This window comes from Pyrus communis, chromosome 16, assembly GCF_041283825.1.
Source record: "Pyrus communis isolate YQ-2024b chromosome 16, ASM4128382v1, whole genome shotgun sequence".
NCBI classification, from domain to species: domain Eukaryota; kingdom Viridiplantae; phylum Streptophyta; class Magnoliopsida; order Rosales; family Rosaceae; genus Pyrus; species Pyrus communis.
The window spans coordinates 2,866,627-2,885,538 of record NC_142580.1 but is presented as its reverse complement, the minus strand read 5'-3'; the positions used below and the strand labels follow the sequence as shown (position 1 = coordinate 2,885,538).

At 41.0% G+C, this 18,912-nt stretch overlaps 3 protein-coding genes across 4 annotated transcripts; 1 reads left to right on the top strand and 2 right to left on the bottom strand.

Annotated features, from left to right (window-relative positions):
* Positions 1–2,062: 2,062 nt before the first annotated feature.
* LOC137719912 (uncharacterized) lies at positions 2,063–3,280 on the bottom strand. The gene is made up of 3 exons (XM_088687843.1): positions 2,408–3,280; positions 2,219–2,302; positions 2,063–2,143 (listed from the first exon to the last, which is right to left on the bottom strand). The coding sequence occupies exons 1-3, from the start codon at positions 3,278–3,280 to the stop codon at positions 2,063–2,065; spliced, it is 1,038 nt and encodes a 345-aa protein (XP_088543969.1).
* A 4,307-nt stretch (positions 3,281–7,587) lies between these two features.
* Positions 7,588–14,653, bottom strand: LOC137732418 (phosphoenolpyruvate carboxylase 4). 2 transcript variants are annotated; one of them, XM_068471727.2, is made up of 20 exons: positions 14,186–14,653; positions 13,775–13,938; positions 13,401–13,524; positions 13,095–13,172; positions 12,951–13,019; positions 12,800–12,878; positions 12,618–12,694; positions 12,408–12,503; positions 12,043–12,184; positions 11,433–11,555; positions 11,098–11,150; positions 10,718–10,960; positions 10,417–10,542; positions 10,198–10,299; positions 9,977–10,123; positions 9,678–9,776; positions 9,413–9,501; positions 9,209–9,335; positions 8,919–9,125; positions 7,588–8,623 (listed from the first exon to the last, which is right to left on the bottom strand). In XM_068471727.2, the coding sequence occupies exons 1-20, from the start codon at positions 14,339–14,341 to the stop codon at positions 7,799–7,801; spliced, it is 3,126 nt and encodes a 1,041-aa protein (XP_068327828.1). In that variant the 5' UTR covers positions 14,342–14,653; the 3' UTR covers positions 7,588–7,798. The 2 variants fall into 2 exon arrangements, with proteins under 2 accessions (XP_068327828.1, XP_068327829.1); XM_068471728.2 differs by lacking the exons at positions 13,775–13,938; positions 14,186–14,653 and having other exon boundaries at positions 13,275–13,403.
* Positions 14,654–17,825: 3,172 nt separating this feature from the next.
* Positions 17,826–18,596, top strand: LOC137730614 (geranyl diphosphate phosphohydrolase-like). The gene is made up of 2 exons (XM_068469596.2): positions 17,826–17,989; positions 18,216–18,596. The coding sequence occupies exons 1-2, from the start codon at positions 17,833–17,835 to the stop codon at positions 18,509–18,511; spliced, it is 453 nt and encodes a 150-aa protein (XP_068325697.1). The 5' UTR covers positions 17,826–17,832; the 3' UTR covers positions 18,512–18,596.
* The last annotated feature ends 316 nt before the right edge of the window (positions 18,597–18,912 follow it).

Here is an 18,912-nt window from a genome sequence, read left to right as displayed (position 1 = left end):
CTAGCGTACAACACATTGATACGGCCCTGAGACTTCCTGCTAAGTGCATCAGCCACTACGTTTGCACGACCAGGATGATAATCAATCGTACAGTCGTAATCGCTGAGCAACTCCATCCATCTTCGTTGACGAAGATTAAGCTCCTTCTGAGTAAAAAGATACTGAAGACTCTTGTGATCTGTAAAGATCCTACATTTCTCCCCATAAAGATAGTGTCTCCACAACTTCAACGCAAAGATAATAGCGGCCAACTCCAAATCATGTGTAGGGTAATTCAACTCATGAGGTTTCAACTGTCGTGAAGCATAAGCAATCACCCTACCATGCTGCATCAACATACATCCCAGACCATTCAAGGAAGCATCGCTATAAACCTCGAAATCACCACTATCGTCCGGGAGTGCCAAAACAGGTGCATGAGTGAGACAATGCTTCAACTGCTGGAAACTCTGCTCACACTTATCATCCCACTCAAATTTAACATCTTTCCTCGTTAACCTCGTCAGTGGTACAGCAATCGCAGAGAAATCCTTAACAAATCTCCGATAATACCCCGCCAAACCAAGGAAACTCCTCACCTCAGTGACGGTTCGCGGTTGCTCCCAACTCTCCACAGCTGCGACCTTCTGAGGGTCCACCAGAATACCCTGAGCTGAAATGATGTGCCCCAAAAATGCAACTTGGTCTAACCAAAATTGGCACTTGCTAAACTTAGCATACAATTGGTGTTCCCTCAACCTTTTCAACACCAAAGTAAGATGTCGAACATGCTCCGCTTTAGACTTCAAATACACCAAAATGTCGTCGATGAAAACAATAACAAACCTATCCAAATACGGCTGGAACACCCGGTTCATTAAATCCATAAAAGCAGCTGGTGCATTCGTCAACCCAAATGGCATAACCAGAAACTCGTAATGACCGTAACGAGTCCTGAACGCCGTCTTAGGAACGTCATCCCTACTAATCTTCAGCTGATAATATCCAAATCTCAAATCAATCTTAGAGAATACACAAGCGCCTCGAAGTTGATCAAACAAATCATCGATACGAGGCAATGGATAACGGTTTTTAATCGTCACCCGATTCAATTGCCTGTAATCAATACACAGCCTCAAAGTTCCGTCTTTCTTTCTCACAAACAATACTGGAGCTCCCCACGGTGAAGTACTAGGTTGAATGAAACCCTTATCCACCAATTCTTGTAACTGAACTTTCAATTCCCTTAACTTAGCGGGAGTCATACGATAAGGAGTCAAAGAAATAGGATTAGTACCTGGAAGCAACTCAATAGTGAACTCCACGTCTCGATCTGGGGGTAAACCAGGTAAATCCTCGGGGAAAACATCGGGAAGTGTCTGACTACTCTCACATCCTCAACTCTACCAGGAACGGCCTCATCCAACACCACATGAGCTAAATACCCCTGGCAACCCTTAGACAACAACCTTTTTGCTCGCAAAGCCGAAATAACGCCATGTCTCACCCCACTCTGCTCACCCACAAAAGTAACCACAGGTAGTCCAGGACGGTGAAACGTAACTATTTTCCCGTAACAATCAATATTGGCATGATAGAAATGCAACCAATCTGTGCCCAGAATCACATCAAAGTCAATAATATCCAACGGGATAAGATCAGCTGGCAAAACGACACCCTCAACTATCACTGGACATCCTGGGTACACACGATCTACAATACATCTCTCTCCTCTAGGCATAGCGAACTCTAAATTGTACACTAGAGGTGTGGGGCAAGGTTGCGTTACTTGAGCAAATGTATGAGAAATCACAGAATGTGTAGCTCCACAATCAATTAATATTCTAGCAAAATAACCAAGGATGTTTAACGTACCCATAATCAAATCCGGATTGTTCTGAGCATCATGCAGAGAAATATTATGAATACGCCCCTGGGTCTGCTGTCGTCCGCCGCGACCTCTGCTCGCCTGACCACCGCGACTCTGAGTACCACGCCCCTGACTGGGCTGACCAAACCGTCTCGAAGACCCTGCACTACTAGTAGCAATCTCTCCTGGCTGAAACTGTCCTCCCTGAAACCACTAAGAACCACCTGCAGAAGCTGGAAGATACGGCATATAGCTGCCAGGATACGGAGGATAACCACCCTGAGAATACGGGTCCTGGGGATACTGATACTGTCCCGGGGCATAAGGAACAACATCACCCTGGTAGTGGTAGGCACCACCTCGACCTACCTGTCCATAACTACTCGGACCCTGAATCTGCTGAATTGGTGCAGGTGGTGGCATGAAAGTCAGCTGCGGCTTCTGCTGCTGACTCTGGGGACAATTCGCAGCCCGATGTCCCATCTGCCCACATGTGAAGCAACCACTGCTGCCACGCCTGCACTCACCAAAATGCCGATTATTACATCTGCGGCAAACTAGAGCTCTGCCTCTACCACCATCACCCTGTCTCTGGCCTCGAGCACCACCAGTAAATCTACCTCCACGTCCCTGACCAATGGTGCTGACACCACCGCTCGAAGAGCTAGAACTAGAGCCACCCCTCTTGAAGTTCTGTGTCATACGAGGCCCGAGCGACGCTTGACCTTTACCCTTGTCATCTTTCTTCTGATTACCATCTTTTTCTTCTTCCTCACTCTCGCTCGGCATGTTCTCTGAGTCCTCAATCCTCAACAATATCTCGTAGAAGTCCTGGTAGGTATCACAGTGGGTAGTAGTCGCCATCGAACGCCACTTCTTCTTAGTACCTAGGCGGAAACGACGAAGCATCTCCGCCGGATTACCAACGACGTCTGGATGGTAGCGAGACAGATCAGTGAACCTGCGATAGTACTCATTAGTCGTCATCTTCCCCTGTCTCAGCTCGGTGAACTCCTGCTTCTTACGATCAACATACTCAGGAGGCACAAACCTCCTCTTGAACAACTCTTTGAAAACGTCCCAATCAGTCCTCTCAACTGAAGTCAAGCGACGAAGTTCCTGCTCCCACCAGGCTGCAGACTCCGTACCCAGAAACCATGAGGTCATCTCGACCCACCTCTTAACAGGAAGGTTCCCTTGATTGTGCAACACACGGAAAGTCTTCTCGATGTGCTCTAACCATCGCTCTGCGCCCTCATGACCCTCATTACCTTCGAACTTATCCAATTTCAGATTATACATAGTCTCCAGAGGAGTCTTCTGGGGAGGGCGGATCGCCGACTGAATGGCGGTAGCAATAGCTTCCCCCAACTGAGCAATATCGGGGAAACTAGGCTCATCAGAGCGACGTGGTTCCCGACGAGGCGGCATAATTCTGACAGAAGACACCAAAACCATTAGAATACTCACAAAGACACAGGACTGCCAAACCTAGCCTCTGATACCAAACTGACACACCCCGACCGAGATCAGGGCGTGCTGGCCGCCACGCAGAGTGACGTAACCATGTGCACGTGCGGAAGCTAATAAAATAGTAATACAAATAGTACGAATAAATAAAAACTAGCAACATAAAGTAATAAAACAAGTGCTAGTGTAAGTGAGACACAAGTTCAGAGCATAAGCCTACAGCAGACCAAAAGAAAATGGTACAACAACAGTACACCCAAAGGTGACCCTACTCTGGTGATCGTCTGTCAGAAATGTCGGGAAAGCCCTCTGGGAGACCACCGAACCTGCTAGACAACTAGAACCTGGAGGGGCGCAAAACAAAAGCGTGAGTGGGCAAAAACAAAGCTTTTCGAAAACCATTTAATAAATACTTTCTAACCCCTCGCCGTAAAACCTGTATACTTCCCAGAAAGTAGATATATATACGTATGTATATAGATATGCCAATCATGCTCAAGAATATGCCATGTCGAAGCCTCATAATGAAATGCAAGTGCTCAGGTATAAATCATATCAATAACATATAGTCTGACAGCCGAAGTCACCTAACGTGACCTGTACGGCTGCATCTAGAGCTCAAATCTCAATCTCAATAGCTAAACCTGCCCACGAGTCGGAACCACCTAAAGTGGTCTGTACGACAGGCCTGGGTGTAAAACATATAAACGCTCTAGTGCTACGATCACGTGAAGGCTGTGCGAATAATCGCGGGTCACCTACGAGTCGGAACCACCTAATGTGGTCTGTACGACAGGACTATGCACCTAACTTGGATCCAAGCTGAGCGTGTGGTGCGGGAGGTGAACATCACGTGAAGGACTGTGCCCTACTCTGGGCGGGAGCACTAACACCGGGGGTGCAGGTTATGAGCTCTCTAAGCATCTCGAATCGCTACTGAATATAAACATGAATAACACTTACCTGGCACTTACCTGGGCGTCCACAGCACCAAATATGCATATGTATATGTATGCAACTAATAATGTGACTAATGGTGCATAAACAACGATAATAAAATGCATGGCATACGACAAATAACAATTCAAATCAATTTCTGGGAAAATATAAGTATATAGGTATATACGGAAAACCAAAAGCCCACTCACTGGTATGTGGAAGGGTCGTAGCCCCCCTGCCTCGAGTGACCACGCTCGTCCTCGGGAAACGTATCACCTATATGCGAAACAACTACAAAAACGTTAATTTTAAAGCACATAACCAACTTCTCGTAATAACTTCTCATACATTGCTCAAATTGGGCAAATGAATATACCAACGTGCTCTACACAACCTCAGGAACACACCCAAATTTTTAGAAAAAAATTTCACCGCCGCACGCGCCCCCACGCGCAGGCACGTGCCTGGCACGCTGACGGCGTCAACTGACGCCGTAGGGAATATTCCGTCAGTTTTGACAGATTCCGTCAACGGCGTCAGGAATATTCCGTCAGACTTGACGGAATATTCCGTCTCCTTCTCCGGCGAGCCTCCGGCGCCGTTGCCGGCGCCGGAAAACTGGAAAATTTTCAAACTTCAATATCTCGTTCGTTTGTCACCCAAATTTGACAAACTTGGTACCAAATTGAAGCTTAGGACTAGAGGAACACAATTATACTACTTTCAAGGGTTAAAAACCACAAAATCTCACATGTCAAAACAACTCAACTCCGGCCAACTTCGAATACAGTGATCCCGACGTCCAATTCCTTCAAACGAACTACTTCGAGCCCCCTTGGGACCTCACCAAGCTACCTACGAGCTTCAAATTTCCTAAAACGTGAGAAATCACGTTTGCATGAATAGTACCCCAAATCGGACTTCGTGGAATCGACGTGAAAACGTTGATATTCTTACCTGAAAATGGTACGGTTGGGCTCCTACAAGCTTCACGAGTTCGAATATGGGTTTAGTTTCTTCGATCTGTGGGGGTTTAGTGTGCTTGTGTGTGTGTTCGTACGTTTTCGAAGGAAGAGGAAAGGAATAGGGCTCAGGACAGGTGCAGAGAAACAGGGAGAAAGGTGGTGGTGTGTGAGAAGATGTGTGTGGCTCCAAACATGCCACCCAAACTCAAAAACAACAAATGAACGTAAAGAAATCAAACTGGGGGCAATTTCGTCATTTCACACGTACGTTAAAAATGTTTCTGGGACGGGCTATCACATTGTGGATGTGTTATTTTGGTTTTAAAAACCGTATCACTTTGCGCGATGAAAGATACAAGTTTGCGCGACGAAATATTGGTCACGCAAAGTCTTAAAAAAAAATTTTAAAATAAAATTTCCCATGTCCCATTTTTTGCGCCCGCCCAAATTTTTAGAGTTTTTTGCGCAATGAAGTGTTGGTTGCGCAAAGTTTTGCACGACGAAGGATTTGTCACGCAAAGTCTTAAAATAAATTCAAAAAAAATTCTCGTGTCCCATTTTTGGCGTCCGTCCAAATTTAATGATTTTGCGCGACAAAATATATGTTTGTCGCACAAAATTTAAAAAAAAATTATTTTACATTTTAAAATATAAATAAATTAAAATAAATGGGGTTTAGGCAACAAAATGTTGATTCATCGTGTAAAGAAAATAATTTAGTTTAACAATATAAAATATAAAATATAAAATTAAATAAAAAACAAGTAAATAGGGTTTAGGCGACGAAATATGATATTCGTCAGGCAAAGTTTTAAAAAAAAAATAAAACTTATGAAAATAACTATACTTTAAAATTTATAATATAAAATTAAATAAAAAAATAAAATAAATTGGTTTAGGTGATGAAATATTTGGAATTCATCGCGCAAAGGTTTTTAAAAAATAATTTTTTATTTTTGTAAATACTTTACGCGACGAAGTTTAAAATTGCGTCACGCAAAATAACTTTGAGCGATAATGTTTGTTTCGTCTTGCGCAATGAAGATCAAAATTTCATCACACAAAGTGACTATACGCGACAATGTGTGTTTGCAAGGTTTTTTTTTTACTAGTGAAAGCTGTTTGGTCACCAAAAGTACTGAAATATTGCAAACACTTCACTTTTATCTTTTCAGATGCTAGCTGAGAATTTTAACACCTATAGCTTACTGTTAGAAAAAAAACCCACCAGTAAGCTTAATTTGACGCTACATTCTCATAAGTCGCTGTAGTGATTATGTTCCACATTGGACATGGCTAGCAGCTGGTTTGCGTTGAGTAGCTTCCCAAATGAAGAAATCGTTCTCATCAAAAGAACATGTTCCTCAAATTTCCACCCTATTTTTTCACGATGCAAGATTGCTAGCTAGCACTAGCAGCACCGAAGCAAACTGGAACCTAGCTAGCTTTAATTGAAATATTTTAGTTTGGCCGGTTCGCACGGCACCAGGTGTCTGTGTGATGGACATCTTCAATCATGCAGTTGCACCTAAAATTATTGAATCTTATTGTATGGCGTGGTGAAATTTATCATGGAAGTCAGAATCCAAGAAAGAAATGAAATGACTTCCCACTCAAACAAAAATGCACGATACAAGACAGCCTGGTGCAATGCTGCATAATTGTGGCACTACGAGGGCTTTGAGATCAGTAGTTTAGATTCAAAATTGGGTGTACAGCACTACGATACCGACATCGACATCCAAAAAGAATGAATTTGTGGTTGTTCCAGGAAGCTTCAACTAGATTGTGTTTTTGGAGGTGTTGACTGAACTCGCTCACTTCCACAGCTGCAGCAGGTATGGGTATCTTCTTTAGACAACATTGAGCATCTTGTAAATTAAAAAGAAAAGTTTGTGAAGACGACAAGAGCTTGTGGATTTTGGAAATCAGGTTCTATTTTTAGTGGGAAGTACACAAAATCTACTTTCCAGAGAAGGTTGTAACTCAAGCAAACGTATCTGGCAGGCTGCTTTCTATGTGTTTGTACTGGCCCTTTTGTTTTAGTTATTAAAATCTGATCAGCGGTAACCACAATAACCACAAAAAGACAACATTGCTCCAATGGCTTCCATTAGGAAATTCACTAGGATTTAGCAAAGATTTTGCCCAAGTGGCATCAGATGGCGTGGGGTGAGAATGTTAATAGGGCTTTGGTTCCTATGGCTTCAGTCTCGGACTGGAGTTTGGGGCCTCTAGTTCTCAAGGAAAACTTTCTTTCAGATTTGTTTTTCATGTTTTGCCGTCGGCAATGAGATGATACAAATATGACGGTATGTAGTTACCGTGAGGAACCGAAAAGAAAATATTGTAGGCGTATCCAGGTGCAAATTAAAAGCAATTCTACATTTCACCGTTGTAGTAGTACTATGTGTGTAATACGTCCATGAAACCGACTGATCGATGCATACACCGTTTCTCAGACTTAGCCTCCGAATTACAGCAACCCTTACAAGAAGCAAGACAGGAAACAAAATAAAGCAAATGTGGAAATCCTCAGTAAAATAGTTACATCCAAGAGATTGGATGACTTCACTCAGCCTGTGTTTCTCATCCCTGCGGCGATCCCATTTATTGTTATGAGCAATGCATCTCGAAGTTTATTGTTATCGTCATCGCGTCTCAGTCTCTTGAGTACCTCAACCTGTAACATGTTCATAGGATTGAGAAAGGGGAGCCTGCTTTCAATAAGCTTCCTCAAGCTCCGATTATTCTCGGATAGTTTCTCGTGCCCGCTAACCACCAGTACATACTTCTCTGTAGTCAAGAGCTCCCTTCGCAGCTCAGAACCAAGATGTCGCCTGCTTTCTGAGACAAGGACTTCGTCGTACTGTTTGGCTATATGAGTGTCTGCCTTCCCCAAAACCATCTCTATAAGGTCAAGGGTACACTGAAAGAAGGGCCATTCTTTGTACATAGCTTTCAAGTCGTTGGTGTGTCCCTTCTCGCAAACCCCCCTTAAGCCTGCTCCAACTCCGAGCCATGATGGAAGAACAAATCTGGTCTGGGTCCATGCAAACACCCATGGAATTGCACGAAGATGTCCAATTCCTGTGGAGGTCTTTCTTCTTGTGGGGCGGCTTCCAATGTTGAGGAAGCCAAGCTCAGCCTGGGGTGTAGCCTCATGGAAGTAGTCAAGGAATTCTGGATTTTCGTAGACTACACTCCGGTAGTTCTGACAACTGATTTTTGAGATCTCCTCCATGAGGTTACGCCACTTTTCTTCGCGAGGTGAGAGTGGAGGTTTTATAGTTGCAAGCAGCACAGCTGTCGTGTATATTTCTAGCTGCCTGACAGCAGTTTGTGGCAGCCCAAATTTTGCCTGAACCATCTCTCCTTGCTCAGTTGATCGTAGGGTACCCTAACGATTATGTAAACCATCAGGCATAAGGTTATACAAATTATGGAACCCCAGAAAAAATGTACACCACAGAATCCAACATAGACAGACATGGTCAAGAACACGAAGATATCAAGTTATCGATGTTGTCCAAGTTCCAAACATAAGTAAAAGTGTGAACTGAAGTAACTTTACAGATTGGGATAAGCCTTTGTTTAAAGCAGATCACAATCGAACATCTATCCTTTCAAACATTTTAAAGCTAGAATGTAATCAAGATACAGAAGACTAATGAATGAAAAACAAGAACAATTACCATTACAGAGCCCGGAGGTTGAGATTGAATGGCAAGATATGTAGGACCACCTCCACGACCGATACTTCCCCCTCGCCCATGGAACAGGGTAACCTTAATGCCAAATTCATTGCATGCGGCCACAACATCCTCTTGCGCTTTGTAAAGTTCCCATGCCGCAGTGAAACGCCCAGCATCTTTACCAGAATCCGAATATCCAACCATCACCTGCTCAATATAACTTCGTAAGCTCCACGAGATTCATGGGGCCCTACCAAAGTTTATTCGAAACTGCTTCTTGATATAATTACCTCTTGAAGACCATTGTGGTTCTTGGTTATGTGCTCCCTGTACCAATCAATGGATAATAATTTTCTGATCGCTGAGCCAGCTTCTCTCAAGTCGCTCACAGTTTCAAACAAAGGAACCACCCGCAGCCTATACCAAAACATATGAAATCCAGTTGTGATATTCATTCTATCTAGCAGTATCAACATAGAGGTGTGCAAACTTACGTTCCACCAGGACATGGCCTTCCTAGCCCCCCACTAACAGCAAGTCGTGCATCTTTCTGCAAAAGCTCGACCGCGAGGACATCACTTGCCTGCCAATTTTGAATTGCATGGCAACTGTTGTCAATTCTATCACCCCAAACATATTTATGGAAACACCACTCTTGGAAAGAAAAAAGAAAAAATCTCTTAATTTTAATGTGCACAAGTTCTGCCTTATAGTGCACAACTTCAATTATGAATCCGTTATGGAAGTGGTATGACATACGTTTGACGCCATAGAAATCACATAGGCTCCAAGTGAATCACTCCCCAGCTCAGCAGCAACGCGGAAGGTATCAAGTACTTCCTTAACATCAGGACCAACCTGAAAAGATTTTCACGAGAGAAGACAAGTCTCACAGTGAAGCACGAGTTCAGCAAATTGACTAGTAAAGAGTAAATTAGAGCCTTGATGCTGCTAACACGAAAGTTCAGGTTCGAGGTCTGCATGCCCATTGTTTCGAAGAATACATTCTCATCCCTTGGAATGAAATTTTGAATTGAACTAATTAGGTTAGCTATTACCTCCATGCTTTTTGGGACTAGTGGTCTTTTCCCTTTGAGCTCTTTAGTAAGAAATTCGAGTTTCTTTTCTTCATCCCACTCACTGTACGTACCCATATCCAAATATTTGGTAACAGCATCAAGCGTTTCAGCATGTCTCCCAGATTCCTGCCTCATTTAAATCTTCAGTTAAAATATGTTACCAAAGCAAGACAAAAATTATATGCCCAAATAAAGCACACCTGACGCAAATCGAGCTTCATTAGTACCATCCCAAATGTAGCAACTCTTCGGATCAGATCAGTAAGCCGACCGTCAGCTAGCACCCCAGATCCACATGATTGCTGCCAAAAATGATGGTTGTCGATATTGGATAGAAGTTTGTACAAATGCAGATGTTCTGCGATCGTGTGTGCTCACACAGGTGCATGTAAGAGTAGAGCGTAAAGAAAGAGAATTACCAAAGACTCGTAGCATAGGAGCAGCGGTTCTAAAAGTTGATCTGAAGTGTCATAGCAATCCCAAGGGTCATACTCACAAGGAAGATCTTCAAGGAGAAGCTCCAAACGTCTTTGTGCCTTCATAAGCTGAACCCGCGGAACACATACAAACATTAGTAATGGCCAGAACATATAATGGCCCAATAGTCCATCCTTTTTAATAAAGCCTAAACCAACGGCAGAAGAACATAAATAGGAACTTCTCTGTGCAGCCAACAACTACATACTTGACATAATTGAAAAATGAGTTGATAAACAATACCTTGTCCTTTACATTACCAAGAACCACTCTATAAGGAGCAATTCCAGATCTCTGAGGAGGCCTTGGCTCTAAAAGCTTTTGGAAACTGGACCTTCCAATCTGGGACTCTGCAAACATTTTCCTTTGATTAAGCAGTCGACTTGAATTAGAAGAGGGAGACCCTGAAGATCCATTTGGTATCGTATGCCCGTTGAGAAAGGGACTCTGGGAGGAAGGACTTGACATTGGAGGGTCCTGACCATCCTGTCATAAGAGAGAGATAAAACAAAGAGACTACTTATAGGTAACTACAAGCTCTGATGGAATTTGTAGATGCCAAACCAATTAAGAATCAAAACCAATGCTAGACTCAAATGCCAGCATCATAGAACTTGCTTCACCTGATGTTTCGGCAGGTAATCAGCCCTCATAATTTGAATTCGGGGAATGCATTCTACATAAAGTTGTACATCCAAAAGAATTCAGAAACCATGAATAAAATCAGTCATCAAATACATTACGGAAGGTTAGATGAATGAAGAGAAAAGCAAGAATCACTAGTATGAAGTACAGGTGAGAGGAAATAGTTAGCTTGTTATATTACAGTGGGATTATTTCATAAGCATTGCAATGATGAAGTATTACTTTGGGAATTGATATGGGTTCTCACATGCATGACGTATTGTATGATGCAGAACTAAACAACTGCAGTTTTAAGAGGATAATTAGAGGTCACCTGTGCACGAGGGTTGATCAGCTCTGGCTGGAAGTTGTGATGGAAGGGCCGCACCTTGTTGCTTCGACTGATGTCTACCAAGCCACTGATGCCAATTCTCATGCCGATCCTTGGATGAAGTTTCTGGAGAGAAATTTTGATTGCCATAATAGTTCAAAGTGAATCACAAATATTGTGAACATATATAAAAAAAAAAGAAAATGAATCCTCAAGCATTCCAAACGAGATGACCAGTGGGCAGTACACAATTTCAAATTAGAAGGCTTGGGATAAGCAGGTCAGATTACGTATAGGTTATGCAACATACAGAATATTGTAAACAAAAGAGAAAAGACCACAATTCATCAATTTAGTTACTTTCAAATGAGAAACAATGCGGTCTATCGCTGACATAGTAGAAACTAAAGTAAGCGTTTATTGGCATTATCAATGTCTAGCAACATTTTCACTTCTGCGTGACTATCTAGAGATTTACAATTATCGATCAGAACCTTAAACTAACTCAATCCCACGAAACACTGTTACCCCCTCCCCCCTAAATAAATAAATTATTGACATAAACTGGTAAGCAGTGAATGTATCAATGCAGAAGAACTGCAACATGCCAAACCTTGCTCTAGAATTTCATCTGCCAGCCTCGACAGTCTGTCACTGCAACGGTTCATGGATAGCTCAAATTTGAGGTTATCAAGTTCTCGAACGTAGAGATCAATGGCCATCCACCTAGATAAAAGTGAGACATCTTTTGTGACCTGATACAATAAAAAGAGTGAGCAGATCAGCAGTCGTCCTCCTAAACGAAAAATAACAGAGCACCACACAAACAATTATAAAAGAATGAATTGGGCTACCTTACCAAATTTTCGTAGGAATAACATATTTATTGACAGAATAGACTCTTGTTGATTTCAAAGGAACAAATATTAAAGTAGAGAAAATTTACAAATCAGAAAACATTAGGACCTAGAATATAACCTTTGCTGTTACATTAGGATTTCCATCTCTGTCACCCCCCATCCAAGACCCAAATTTGATTGGTGTGCAAGTTAATGGAAGTGGTTTTCCGGTATGCTGACAAATAAATCAGAGGAAATCTTAGGAGAGAAACTGTAGAAAGACGGAAGACAGTCTATGCATGTAGAAAATAGTAATAAGTTAATAACAGAACATCAATTGAAGATGAACCTTCTTTAAAGCATTGCTAACTCGCCGAAGATAATGAGGTACAGCTTTCCAAAGGGACTGCTCCACAATGTTCAAACCTGCGGTAATCACGTATAAGATTGTTTTGGTTTGATACACACAAGTTTCCAAAGATCCAAAGCATTTGATTATAATTAGATTCAAATATAATTAAACTATTTTACCTGCCCTAGCTTCATCGACCGGTGTAGGTTTATGGCGCCTAAGCTCATCTGTCTGCCATATCGAGGTAATCTCTCTCACCTTCAAAAGAAATTATAAAACTTAAGCCAAGGGGAAAATTTGAAGAAGACAATAAGGCTGGAAAAACAATACCAGATCTTCAATCAGCATTTCTTTGTCTTCGTTACCAATATCAGGCCTGTCCTTGTAGTCTAAAAGATGCTGCGGGAAAAATTAAATCATTCAAAAGAAATGTTCAACATGTGTAAGATTAAGCAAGAACTGCCAACAACTTACAGCAATTCTTATATGCTTGTATTGTAAGGTACGACGATTAATTTGCGTAGGATGTGCAGTAAGAACAATTTCAACCTCCTGCAGCAAGAAAATTTGAGATTGGGAATTAAAAGACGGATAACTCTTAGCTTCTTACCACAGAAACAATTAAAATGCACACACAATGAAGAAGATTAATACATGACTATGCCTTAATTGAACGAGTTCAACGTTCAGTAACCCAATCGAACTATATACGCTCCCCATTTCTCAACCCGGCATACAAGCAAGACAAACAAACTAGAAGCAAAAGAACCAAGAAGGAACCTGCTTGCAAACAGTATTATAAAGCTCATCAGGAGAAACACCACCATGCACAAGCTGATTAAAAATATCGTCGCAAGATTTCGACAGAGATGCCTCATTCGAGTCATTTCGTTGCTTGCGAACCCTGCAAAAAGGAACAAACTTCAATACCAATAACCAGAAAGCTAATAAAATTTAGAAATGCAAGAAATCAAAGCAGTTCTCTTTTCTCCATGTCAACATTCTCTTGTTAGAACCAAATTGAAAGGTCTCATTTTCCCTGTTTTATTTCCAAACAAATACAAAGATACATATACAGAGACATTGCAAAAGCGGGACCTCGAGTGCAAGGGTGAACAAAACAGCGGAGGATTCCGAGAAGGCGAAGAGATTACCTGTGATGGGTTTCGGCGACGCCCATCAAATTGAGGTAATGGCTGAAAGCACGAGCGAGGATCAGAGCCTCCTCCAAGCTCATCTTTGATATTTCTGATGCCAGCTGCTTCTCCAGCACCTCGGCAACGTCCTCTATCCCCGCATTCCTCATAGTACAAGCACTCTGAAAACACACATACTCACACATTATATGTTAGGGGATTTCAGATCATCTTTACCCTCTGTTTGGATGCTAAGATAATCCTGGAAATGCAGGGAAAATTATCAACACACTCTACTCTCATCGCCACCTTTTGTTTTCTTTCCTTTCCTCTGTTTTTCCCGGCAACCAAACAAGGTTTAGGAGATTCCGAAATGCAGTGGGAAGGAAGGGGAGAGAGAGAGAGAGAGAGAGAGAGAGAGTGAATTACCTGAGCGAGGATTCGGGTCCTTTCGACTTTCTCCGTGATTTGGCTTCGGACCTCTCGCTGCAGCACCTCCTGGAGAAGGCTGCCGAGCATTCTGCAGTCGTCTTCAAAGCTCTGGAAGGAGATTTCCTCCGCTATGTCGTCCGTGGTGTCCGTCATTGTTGCAGGGTATGGAGTTCTAGAGAGAGAAGGTGTGGTTGTGTGAGTGTTTCTGTATGTGTTATAGAGAGAGAAAGTGGAAGCGGAAAGGCGTAGGAGGAGGAGGAGGAGCAGGAGGAGGAGAGGAAGATGGTAATGGTGGAAGTAGTAGCGGTGGCAGGAAAGCAGAGAGAGGAAGGGAGACAGTCTCCGCGTACGGATACTCGGGATGATTTTCGGACCCACTTTTACCGAATGGATTGCCAAGGATTGCTCCCAAGTGGCACTCTCCCCGTTCCTTAAGGGCAGCTCTGTGACTCTGACCACCTGATTCGGGCGAATGTTTTTACATTTTTCCAACCATGTATTTACACCGTAATTATTTACGAAAATCGAATTTTAACCTTTATTAAAAGAATGATTAAAACCTATCAAGGTCAAGAAATAAAGTGCGTATCACTCTCTTAATAAAACAATGACGTACCATGTATTGAACAAAATTTGTAAGCATGTAACAATATCATATATTATCGATTGACATCATATAAACACTCACCTATTAGTTTAATTAATTAATCAAAGTCTATTATAATCCATGATTTGTGAACTGTCTAAAAATACATACTCAGTTGAAAATGAATAATCGAACCACTAATGCAACTCAACACTTGCAAAGTTGGAAGGGTTTTTATTTTCATTTTATACATTTTGCTCGAATATTATTGTGAGTGAAAAAAATTGATTAAAAGAAGAGGTGAAGGGGGTAGTCGTGACGTATTGGTTAGAAGGACCTGCTCAATTATTATTTTTCAACGGCCAAAATAACGACGCGATCATCTTATTAGATATTTACTTGTGGGATGCAGACACTTGGCAAGATCTTTCTCGATCGAAGGCGACTGTTTCTGATAACTATTTGGACGGGAGTTGTTTTTTATTCTTTAGCTTAAATGGGGCTGCAGGCCCAACAAGCAAAAAATTGCTTGATCAGGAATGGCCCTTTAGCAGTTGGTTTCTTCAACCACTGGCCAGACTGGAGGAAAGGGGGTTTAACCCAAGTTTACGTACTCCCCATTACTCCTAAACAAAATATTAATTGATTAGAAATGAAATAAATCAGAGAAGACGGTTTCATGTATCCCTTCCATCTGCAAAACCCAGTCGTGTTCATCGTGTATCTCAATAGAATTCAACTTGAATGAAACAGAGCAAAGACAACTCAACAAATCCAATTGCATAAAACCCTAATAAGTTTACAAACCCAATTTCATCCGATCTTTTTTTTTTCTTCAAAATCTATCCAATTCAATTGAGAGGAGATCTTAATTAATACTTAGATGGAAACCGATAACGGAACTACAGTTAGACTAAGGTGGACTATAGCGTAGAGGAAGAGTTTGGAAAATTACAATTTAATACCTATTTCTAGACCTCCTAACTAAGCATTCGGTATGAATTAGACCAACCTACTAATTCCTATTTCTGTCCTCTGTGGAAACTATCTACTTCCATCTGAGTTAGGAAAAACAGATGTAAGTGCAAAGTTTAATGTTACAAACATGTCAATGTTCTATGTTAATTATTGAAAAATGCAAGTGATCCTCTATCACAATGATTGAGATGTGTGTTACTTTTGCATCACGATGTGGATTCAAACTCAGACGGCCTAATTTAACATTTAATCTAACCAATCTATTGTTTTCACAAAAAAAAAAAAAAAATAATAATAATAATAAAATATCGAAAATTGATTTTTGAACACCTTTTTCTTCTTTTTGATCACTGTTCATTGTCGATTCTACGTAGGATGCGTGCCCAGGCTGATCAGATTAGCTATTATTGTGGCAGTTACACTGGTTTGACCACATTTTATCCAACTCCAACTTTCTCGACGCCTTTAAGATATTCATCTTTGGGAAGTTCTGAAAATTTCATATATGCTAGTTGCTCGTCTCATAAATGCACACCCGTGTAATTCCAAACGTGTCTCTGTATTTTTCAAGTTGGGGAGGGGGTTGGGTTTGCTTACCAATCTCAAACATTCCTCAGTCTCCTGACATGATTAGTAAAACCGGCAAATAATCAGGCATAGTATATCAACTATAAGCCAATTCTTAATTATATATAACTTAAAAAATTTCTCCATAAAAATTTATTTGAACCAGAAACTGTTTAGTCATCTATATGTATCAGATAAATGGATGATACTAACATTGTCAATTTGCTTAATACATTGGAATGAGAATTATTAAGATACATGGGTACTATTACGGATTGTACTGTTAAAATACGTTGGTTGCTAGGGATAAACAAGGTGATGCACCTCATGGAGTAAATGTAAGTATTTTCCTAAAATTAACAAGAATTATTTGGAAATTACACGGTGTTAGTTATGAAATTTGTCCAATTTTTTATTTTATCATCAACGAATTGAAATTGCCTATATTATTATTATTGAGAATAAGTATCGAAGAAAAGACCTTGCATGAGTTTATAAGTAAGTTTTGTTACTTCTCATATTGCAAATTGGTTTTATGGTGGAACTCAAAATTCCTTCAATTATGACAGCCCAACACTGATTCGGAGCAGACTCTCTAACATGAGATCTGGATATCATCTTTATTCACGTATACATAGATTAATTAGTTCTTTTTTTGCTAAGAGAATTAAATCCGGCCTGGAGTAATTAGGCCATGGACGGAAAGGATATTTATCCAGCCTGCACCGCCTTCTCCAAAGGCCAAAAGATTGGTTTAGGGAGATTGTCCCACTCATACCAATCCCAACCATCGCACATGTTTGGCTCCATATTCTGGGGCTCTTGATCTTCATCTGCCAACACTGCTATGGTCACAATCTTCATCTAACTACTAACGTGTATAAATTATAAAAAATTTAACTAGAGGAAGGGTTAAGGGTTTAATACAATTTAATAGAAACACATGACATATGGATGTGGTTTAACAAAAGTTTATTGAGCAACAGTTTAGACTTTTTCCTGAGTTCATACTATGCAAGCCAATCATGCAACAACAATAATGCCATTGCAAATAATATTCAGTAGTGCTGATATTGATAACACAAGGACTACAATAATATCTTAGTCTTTTAGAGGTGGAGGTGGAGGTGAAGGTGCCTAGTATGCAATTTAATCTATAACACGATGCCTCCATATCACCATTTAATTTGTTTTTTTGAGTGACATCTAATTTATATATTATTACTAATCTAGCATGTTTTAAATATAAGTTATCATTATTTGTTCATTCATCGATATTCCGTCGGATCTCGTTTTCTACCCAGCTATCAACTCAGATATCATAATATTAAGTAAGACCATGTGGAAAAAGTGTTAAAAAAATAAGTACTGAAATGGCATATAGACGTGGTTTTGGACCAAGTTTTCCTCTTTGGGGTAGTTTGACTGACTCATTTAGCAATGAGCAGTCCACTATAAGTGGAAGGTGAGGCAGGCAGGCTACGACATTCAGTGCAAATTAAGACACAGATATATGGTTGAGCAAACACTAAACATGCCAAACGGGATTGTGGCCCCGAGAGTTGTGGTGGTAGTGTGCCTGTTGAAAGGGAAGAAGGTGCTGTTAGGACGCCGTCGTTCCTCCATTGGCGACTCCAAGTTTTCCCTTCCTAGCGGCCACCTCGAGTTTGGTAAATCATTTTTTTCATTTGAATACCTCCACAACACCACAACAGTATTGTGTCACAGTTTGCATCTGCCACTTGCACAACACGATATGTGTGGTGATAGTATTAGAAATGACTATTTGTTGTATATTGTAGTTTATTCTGTCAATTGTTTGATGTGAATTCGTGTATCTTCAACATCTACTGCTTTAATGTGGGATATTCAATTTTGGTTTATGGTTTTGTGTAGGTGAGAGCTTTGAGGAGTGTGCAGCAAGAGAACTGAAGGAAGAAACTGATTTGGACATCAAGAATATAGAGCTGCTGACTGTCACAAACCATGTGTTCCTCGAGGAAGCGAAGCCGTGCCAGTACGTGGCGATTGTGACCAGAGCAGTGTTGGCAGATGAAGATCAAGAGCCCCAGAATATGGAGCCCAACATGTGCGATGGTTGGGATTGGTATGAGTGGGACAATCTTCCTAAACCACTTTTTTGGCCTTTGGAGAAGGCGGTGCAGGCTGGATTTAATCCCTTCCGTCCATGATCTAATTCCTCCAGGGCGTTTTAATTCTGTTAAAGAGAAAAGAACTAATTAATCTATGTATGCGTGAATAAATATGCTATCCAAATCTCATGTTAGAGAGGCTGCTCCGAATTAGTATTGGGATGTTATTATATAATTGAAGGAAGTTGAGGGTTTTACTGTAAAATCAATTAGTAAGGCCTCGTTTGGTACTAAGGTGATTCTGAAAAAAAACTAGTATAAAAAAAAACTTGGAGCTGTTTTTGTGTTTGGTAAACATTCAGCTTTAGTTTTTTTTCATAGTTTTGGGTGAAAGAAAGCCAAAAACAAGAAGCTGCAAAACTCAGCTTCGAAAAACCGGCTTTTTTTCACATCTGTTTTACATAAAAGTTTACCAAACACTATAATATTGCTTTTTTTTT

What these genes read in the sequence shown, in the direction of transcription:
- LOC137719912 (XM_088687843.1), bottom strand. Translation starts at nt 3,280, where the DNA reads ATGCCGCCTCGTCGGGAACCACGTCGCTCTGATGAGCCTAGTTTCCCC. An exon ending in GTGGTAGAGGCAGAGCTCTA is followed by an intron (nt 2,303 to 2,407) that starts GTTTGCCGCAGA and finishes AATTGTCCCCAG; the next exon opens with AGTCAGCAGCAGAAGCCGCA. An exon ending in GTCCGAGTAGTTATGGACAG is followed by an intron (nt 2,144 to 2,218) that starts GTAGGTCGAGGT and finishes CAGTATCCCCAG; the next exon opens with GACCCGTATTCTCAGGGTGG.
- LOC137732418 (XM_068471727.2), bottom strand. Translation starts at nt 14,341, where the DNA reads ATGACGGACACCACGGACGACATAGCGGAGGAAATCTCCTTCCAGAGC. An exon ending in ATTACCTGCCGAAACATCAG is followed by an intron (nt 10,961 to 11,097) that starts GTGAAGCAAGTT and finishes CTCTTATGACAG; the next exon opens with GATGGTCAGGACCCTCCAAT. An exon ending in AGGCCATGTCCTGGTGGAAC is followed by an intron (nt 9,336 to 9,412) that starts GTAAGTTTGCAC and finishes GTTTTGGTATAG; the next exon opens with GCTGCGGGTGGTTCCTTTGT.
- LOC137730614 (XM_068469596.2), top strand. Translation starts at nt 17,833, where the DNA reads ATGGTTGAGCAAACACTAAACATGCCAAACGGGATTGTGGCCCCGAGA. An exon ending in TAGCGGCCACCTCGAGTTTG is followed by an intron (nt 17,990 to 18,215) that starts GTAAATCATTTT and finishes GGTTTTGTGTAG; the next exon opens with GTGAGAGCTTTGAGGAGTGT.